Below are 8,236 nucleotides of genomic sequence, written 5' to 3'. Positions count from 1 at the left end.
GAGTGCGGCAAGCGCTTCAGCTGGCGCTCGGACTTGGTGAAGCACCAGCGCGTGCACACGGGCGAGAAGCCCTACATGTGCTCCGAGTGCGGCGAGACCTTCAGCGTCAGCTCGCACCTCTTCACGCACAAGCGCACGCACTCGGGTGAGCGACCCTACGTGTGCCGCGAGTGCGGGAAGGGCTTCGGGCGTAACTCGCACCTGGTGAACCACCTGCGTGTGCACACCGGCGAGAAGCCCTTCCGCTGCGGCCAGTGCGAGAAGCGCTTCAGCGACTTCTCCACGCTCACGCAGCACCAGCGCACGCACACGGGCGAGAAGCCTTACACGTGCATCGAGTGCGGCAAGAGCTTTATCCAGAGCTCCCACCTGATCCGCCACCGCCGCATCCACACGGGCAACAAGCCGCACAAGTGCGCGGGCTGCGGCAAAGGCTTCCGCTACAAAACGCACCTCGCGCAGCACCAGAAGCTGCACCTGTGCTAGGGGCTGGGTCCGAGGGAGGCTGCCCTCTGGGGAGCCTGTAGGGGGTAGATGTCCTGGGACTGACCCAGGGGAAGGAAATGGGGAAGGGGCGGGAGGGACAATCTGAGAGTGACTGGGGAGCCTTTGGTGTTCGGGGTTTCCTGAAGTGGGAGGAGGGTTGAGTAAGAGTTGTTCTTTCCCGGTGCTATACTTGCCTCCTCTCCATGGAAGAAATGTTCAGGAGATGCGCTTGGGATGATGACTTCCTTAAATACATGCTGTAGGGGTGAAGAGCTTGGAGGACCAGGCGCTTTGAGGACCTTGAGGAAGGGCAGTTCGTGGGCTGGGGTGGGAACAGGATGGCGGGCAATAGACTAGGGTAGGCCGCGATGTCCTGTAGGAGTCTGCAGGGAGAGGGTGTAAATGAGGGCTATGGGGCAAAATAAAACCACGTATAAGTGATTCTATCTTGGTTCCACCAGGTGGTAAGCCAGAGTTTGCCCGGTCTCCGCACATCACCTGTTGTCTCACAAAAAGTAGGGGAACCTTGTCACATAGGAAAGGATATTTAATGTACTTTTCCTTTCTCTGAGCCACAGTTAGCTGCTATTTTGAGGCATCCAAGGGAAAGTGGGCTGAAAAACGCCGCACTCTCATTTCAAGGGGCAATGTCTGGGGTTTACAATTTCATTTATAACTGGTTCTCAGATGTGGGAAATCCTGATTCTGTTCCGGGTTCTTTGCTACTTCCTTGAAAATAATCTAGCTTCATGCTGGGTCAAGGTGGTTTACCTGGATGACCCCCCTCCCCCGCCCTCGCCCCATCCCAGGTGTGTGCCACATCCAGTATTTCTTTCAGGTCTCAACTGTGGTCTTTTAAGTGCAGGGAAAAGGAACAATCACAGCTATGCGTGACTTTCCTTTTTGCACCTCACCCTGATGTAGGTGTTTCAAGTGAACTTTAGACCATCAACAGTTTCCCAGTGACCTGCTAAAAAGTCAGCTAGCTCGCAGTTTTGCTGGCCTTTATGTGAGAAATCCAGGAAAGTGTTGACATTGTTGGGATGCAAAACTCCTTGGTCTCATTTGCCTTCACTTAGCATTTGTTAGTGACCTCCACTAACCCCCACCTCCGTGCATATGAGGGATCTAGTCTAAGTAAGAGTGTCTTTTTCCTGCATGTGGAGGCACAGTAGAAATCTCAAGGCTTTACCCAGGAGAGCCCAGTCAGGGAGAGGTGTAAATGCAAAATTGCCAAATAGCACAAACAATGAATGTTTTCTGGTTGTTATATAGATGCCAAAATAGCACTTTGATATTTGCAAAGTGCTTTATGCTTTTTAATAATTGTTAGTTGTTTCTCACATCATTGTGAGTTAGATCAGTATTATGACCCCTGTCTTAGGGAAGGCCTGGGAACAGGAGCGTGCAGGCTGTCCTGAAGAGAGGCTGAGGACAGTGTGAATAATTGTAGCCTGACCTTTTGCATCCTCCAGCTCAGCTGCTAGGAAGACTTGCCTGTCATGATTTATATAATAAAATAAGGACACTGAAAATTCTTATGCTTGATGAAAAACTTAAGGCTAGCCTAGAAGGGCCAAACATGTCCTTATTGACAAAGCTGGTCTTTGTCACCTCATTGGGGTATCCTAGCCATGTTCCATTTCTAGTAGGGGGCTGTAGTTAGATGACTCTTGTGTAGATTTCAGTTATTTATGCTGAAGATCCCTGCCCTAGGTTAGCCTTTAGAAGTTAGAGTTGTGGAAAGCGGTATTGTTTTCTTCACTAGTGATTGTTACCCTACACATTTCATGGAAGCATCTTCACAAAATATTGGACACAGTTGAAGGGGGAAAAAGCTACGAGATTGTTTTTACAGTTTTAGCAAAGTTTCTGTGGATGCTAGTAATTTATACTTGATCAGTTGTATTCTAGTAAAGAACCTCTTTGGGGACTGTAGGAAAGCATGTTTTTGTGGTTATAAAAACACTTAAAAATCCTGATAATTCTGGGCTTGCATAATGCCTGTTGATCTTGCCCTCTGAATCAATTTATTGTTATTCACAAATGCAAATAGGTTTTCAAACTATAGACAGTTTTGAATGACATTAATTCTCGTTTTCTTTTAGTCAGGAGTAATACGAGCAAAGCAAGTGTCCGTTTTGAATTCTGATTTTAATCTGAATAGGAAGCATATTAGACCCACCTGAAAATAATATAGCCAATTTTTAGGTAATCTTACTGCTTTGTGAGTTTCTTTCCATGTATATCTACCTCTTCCAGCTGTTTTAAGTTCTCTCAAGTCTGTGCCTATGAAATCTCATCCACCTTTTGATTATTCATGGATTGATTATCCATTTTATTGTTTTTTTTTTTTTTGCTGCCATTGCTATGCCTGGTCTTGTCTGCATCAAATATACTACATATCAGCAACTTTAGAGAATGGGTTCAACAGGGAGTGGAGAGTGAAGCTAATGTAAAATAGTTTAGTGGCAGTGGGAATCTTTGGACTTCGTTTACCTCTCTCGTTATTTCTATTACCATGGATAAGAGAGTCAGCTGCTACTTTGATATCGCTTCTATGAGCAAATTCTTAGCAGAAGAAAACAATCCAACTACCAACGCCCGACTCTATTGGTGCATTTAAAATGTGATTCCATTTTTTCTTACAGTTCTTCAGGGAACTTATCTGCATTAAGTGAGGTCAAATGCATTCAGGAGGTTGTTTCTTCTATCTTGTTTTAGAATAATATTTCTTTGGCAAACCCTGTTAACTGCGGTTCACCCTTGAAAACGTTAATCTGAGGACTTTTTCCACCAACTCGTTAATGATGGTGGAAGCAAGTGTATTATTTGTTTCCTGGAGAATTTGGTGAAGAGCAGTCTTCTGCTGCTGCTCTTTACTAAGCAAAACCTGGAGCAGTTTAAATAGGCTAAATGGTTTTGATTAAATCTTGAGCTCCGAGTTGGAAGGAGAAAATGAGAAGTTAACCCCTTGAGCCATGTGGTCTCTTTACAATCAAGAGACTGTACATATGTGAAAAAATACAAATTAAGGAACTGTGTTCATAGACAATCTAAACTGTGTTTCTGAAGTTTGTGCACATTTTTCTTCACTGTAATGTTATTTTACAGCTGTTTGTTAAAATAGTGAATAATTTAATGATCCTAAAAGTAACAGGTTTTGTGTGAGTGTGCTTGTATATGTGAGAATTGCCTTATTTTCAGGTTGTTTTATTTAATGATGGTTCCTTGGACAGCATTCTGGTGTTCAGCAACCAATATGGAATATTTGTCATTAAATCCATATCAGTCTTTTACCATGTCATTCTTCTTTGACACACATTAAATGCCACTCAGCTCTACCTATGGAAGCTATGTTCCTGTAGAACAAGGGTTGATAAACTACCAAATCTGCCCTGCATATTTTTGTACATAAAGTTGCGTTAGAATACAGTCATACCCATACCCAGGCACATTTGCATAGTATCTGTGCTACTTCACCCTGAATTTGCTGTGAGTGGGCCTCTGCCCACATTCCAATTAGAAAAACTGTACCTGGTCAACCTGGAATTCTTGAGGTTTGATTAGTTTAAGCTACAGATTTTCTTAACCTTGGAGAGCTTTTTGGATTGTTTGCCTTTTAAATGACGAAAGCGATTAATTGGAGTGAGGCCTAAGTTCCTGTAGTTTTATAGAAACTCCCCAGGCGATTTTAATGGGCAAACAGGGTTGAGAACTCTGTAGGACCAATTAGAGACCCCCCATTCTTTCTTGGGGATTACAGTAAGTATAATAATATGTAAGGCTCAAATCTTCTCTGCTGGGAGGTATGGAGGCAAAGGGCAATGCAAGGTGCAACATACTTTGTTTGCTCCTGGTGGGCCACCTTTCACACAGCTGCTCCAAATCATGACTATAATAAGTAAGAGCCAGGAAAAGTGCCTGTCTTGGCTGTCCATCCGATGACAATGGAATAGGTGTGGAAGGCTGCTGCTGGCCTTCACCGTCTTCGCCACTCAGTCAGCCTTCTTCCGCTTCTCTGAGATCTTCATTCCCGCAACTCAGCTCACTTAATAAAGCAAAACCCCAGGCATGACTCCTTTGCTCAGCTGCCCTTGGCATTCACATAATTTCCGTCCTCTCTGCCCATGTGGGAGGGGAGGAGCACAGCTGGCCAGTCTCCAGCACGAATTGCCTAGTGCTTGCTCCTCTCTCCCTATCACAGCTGCAAGTACCCCGTAGAGTGCAGATTTCTGCTGCTAGACTGTGGTTTCAAGGTCATCTCTGCTAACCCAAAGCACATTCCAATGGGTTTCAATTTCCAGCTGCTCCCTTGAGATCCAGGCCACTGTTCACAACGCTCTCTGCATCCAGCTGGTGCCCTGCCTCATTCCAGCAGTCGGGAATGCTCAGCTTTGGAAGCCAGTGAGGTGGGCGGCAAGGTGTTCCATGTACCACGTTGCCCCATGATTTTAAGAAAGTTGAAAAAGGTGTCAGTGTACGTGCAGTGTTCTAGTTGGCATTCCCACACATATATTTGAAGCATTTTCAACCTGAGTAAAGGAATTGCCAGACACCAATTCCTGGAGACCAGGGATTCACTGGAAGCAGTTCCATGCATTCTTTTATTCACTGAAGACACTCCACTGAGATGCTTTTCTGAAAGCATCAAGGGCTGAGGTAGGGAGTGGTTCTACCTGGGTGTTCTTGTTTTGTTTTGTTTTTTTTTGAGATGGAGTCTCCCTCTCTCGCCCAGGCTGGAGTGCAGTGGCATGATCTCGGCTCACTGCAGGCTTCACCCCCCAGGTTCATGCCATTCTCCTGTCTCAGCCTCCCGAATAGCTGGGACTACAGGCCCCTGCCAGCACGCCTGGCTAATTTTTTGTATTTTTAGTAGAGATGGGGTATCACCGTGTTAGCCAGGATGGTCTCGATCTCCTGACCTTGTGATCCACCCGCCTTGGCCTCCCAAAGTGCCGGGATTACAGGCGTGAGCCACCGCGCCCAGCCCTGCCTGGGTGTTCTGATACCATCTGTGTATGACTGGCCTTCCACAGGCCCCAGGGCTGTGTCTCATTAAGAGCAGAGACCCTGGGAATTTCACCCCTTAGCTGAGTGGGCAAGTGCCGGGCATAGTGCTCAGTGCTAGGGAGACAGGCATGAGAGAGGTACAGATGCTTACACATTCCAACACCATTTAAGGGTGAAGGTGAAGGCTGATTTTGTTTCCTGCCTGCCTAACCTGCTTGGGGTGAATTATTTTGCCAACTATAAGTATGGCTTTAAGGATTTGGCCTCTGGGGCTGCAGGGGGTGGGAGGTGGACAGGGGGGAGTTTCATGTCAAGGCTTCACATGTTATGCTAGGGCAAGATGGTACATTCAACAAAGGCTCAGCGTTAAGCAGATTCTCTGCCAAGGACTCTGGAACTCTAAGTCAGAGTCCCCACCACTGCTGCAAATCAGGCAATGTCCACTTTAGCTGGCTTTGTTGGGTGAGGGAAAGGACAGTGTGTGACCTTGGAAAAGCTAGCTCACTTTGTCAAGGGGCTGGAAAAGGATCTGGCTAGACATTTCTCTTGTCAAGAGTAGCATTAGCGATTGTCTGAAACGAGGGTCACTTCAAGGTTTCAGCTGAAGTAGCTCTGCTGATTTCTGTGTTGAAGTTAGTAGATTTGGTGGAAATCACAGACATGACTTCACAGCCAGAGATTCCCTGGACTCACACAGCCACTGTTCCGTGCTGCTGCAGCCTAGACCAAGCCCTATAGGTATTCTTGATCTTGCTCTCATCTGTGCAGTGGAAAGATGCAGGTATAAGGTGTGGGAAAATCAAACAAAATGACAAACACGAAGGCTCTTGTAAGATTCAGGGGCTTGTGTGAATGTTAGGAAGCAAGGTGGTTACAAGGTGTTCCTGCTCAGTGCTGCAGAGAAGGGGCTGCTGAGGGGCATCCTAAACTCTTGTATCATAGCTCCTGGGATCCCAGAAAGAGGAGAGAGGCAGTTGTGGTGCATATGGACTGTATCTTCTGGGATTTCCAGCTCCTGGGGCAGGGTGATGAGGGAGTGACAAGGCGTGGCCTCCCTTTCCTGAGAACACGAAGAAAGAAGTAACTAGTTCTGCATCTCCTTTGAGGGTGTGCTGTGAGTGGAGTGTGCAGGGCAGAGCTTTGGCATGAACTGGCAGTGGTGTTGAGCAAAGCATGACTTTCTGGGTTTCTGTTTCCTCTTCAGTAGGCACTGTCTTTATTGGCCCTGCCCATTTGAATTTCTAGTGATTGTCAAAGAATTTTAAAACCTTCTTGGAAACATCCATAGCTTAATGCCAAAATAAAAGGCCATATTTAAGTCAGCATTAAGTTCTGCAATTTAGTGGTCATCAGATATCAGGGAGGGAGGGAATCGGTTCCTCCTTGGCCCCACCTCTTGATCCTTTACAACGCTATGAGAGGTATGATGCCCCTTTCCCAGTGAGGTGCGAGGTGCCAGGTGCCACTAGAGCCAGGGGATGGCTGGGAAATCACTTTCTCAAATAACTTTGGCTTCACACAAACAAATAAGCACATGGAGGCTTGTGTTATTATGAAGTTTAGCTGCAGAAGTGTGCAGGTGCCAAAGGATGCAAATCATCTTACACTTTTACAGCCCAATGTCACTGGCAACAGACCTTAGAAACGAGCCATAACCTTCATTTTGCAGGAAAGGAAACAGATGCGAGAAGGTAAAAAGATTTGCTTAACTTCGATGGCAAAATTGAAATGAGAACGCAGGATTTTCACTCTTCACTCTTATTTGCAAAAATATTCTGCTTCTAAAAGAAGAGAATACTTGCTTGTTTTTTGCCCTCTTGACCCCTTTGCTTAGTTCCTCTCACCCCCAGCTACTTTTATTTCTATGCCACGAAGCCTCTGCCTGTCTTAATGTATGCAGCACCCACGTCCACAAGCTGACGTTCAGATGGGAGGTTGGGCTGTATGGACCAGACAAATGGATTAGACAGCTGACTTCTGGTTAAACCTGCCCTCTGCCCTCTTTCTAAATTTGTCTCATCCCAGGTCCTCCCTCCCTTTATAAATATGTTGGTAGGGCAACCTCCTAGTTCTATGCCTTCACCCCACCTTTTCATCTGAAAGGTAGCAAATCCTAGGTCACGATTACAGACCGTGGCCTAGGTGAACGTTGGGAAAGTCATCTCCCTTCCCAGGCCTCACTTTCCTCATTGGTAAAATGAAAGAAGGAAAGGAGTCCACAGTTAAAGCTGGAATAAAGGTCCCTAGATCCTTCTTTAACTTCAATTTAATAAAAAATTTAGAGATGAAGTCTTGTCCGGCATTGAGTTCCTGGATTCAAGTGATCTTCCCCTTTAGCCTCCCAGTAGCTGGGAATACAGGTGTGCCCCGCCATGCCTGATGAAGTTTTCTTTGCTGGAAAATCTGAACTCCACAAAGATGTTGATCTGCCCTGTAGGGACCAGGGAGCTTTTTTCATTTACCCACGATAGGTCAGCAATAGGTATTTTGCCTCCTGTTGAAAGAAGTTCTCATCATCAGTATTCACTGCATATTTTACAGGGATCAGTGCAAAATGAAATGTGGGGTCCCATGGCAGCGCCTTAAGCCAAGCACAGGTCCTGGGTGACCTCACCAGCCGTGTGCCTAGAGAGCTGCTCTGCTCAGAGCTACACCAGGGATTTGATAGACTCCAGCTGGTGCGGGAGGGAGTTAGGGCCGGGCTCATGAGAAGGGTATTCCTACTTCCGTGGCCAGG

General features: G+C 46.3%; 1 protein-coding gene across 1 annotated transcript in view; it reads left to right on the top strand.

The window, feature by feature from the left end:
* ZNF697 (zinc finger protein 697) overlaps positions 1–3,792 on the top strand; it is a 28,693-nt gene extending 24,901 nt beyond the window's left edge. Inside the window, exon 4 of the mRNA XM_011982363.1 lies at positions 1–3,792. Within this exon, the coding sequence (XP_011837753.1) occupies positions 1–486 (486 nt within the window). The 3' untranslated portion in view covers positions 487–3,792.
* The last annotated feature ends 4,444 nt before the right edge of the window (positions 3,793–8,236 follow it).

This window comes from Mandrillus leucophaeus, unplaced genomic scaffold (assembly GCF_000951045.1).
Source record: "Mandrillus leucophaeus isolate KB7577 unplaced genomic scaffold, Mleu.le_1.0 Scaffold1054, whole genome shotgun sequence".
NCBI classification, from domain to species: Eukaryota; Metazoa; Chordata; class Mammalia; order Primates; family Cercopithecidae; genus Mandrillus; species Mandrillus leucophaeus.
The sequence above is the reverse complement of the archived record's forward strand: the minus strand, read 5'-3'. Positions and strand labels throughout refer to the sequence as shown.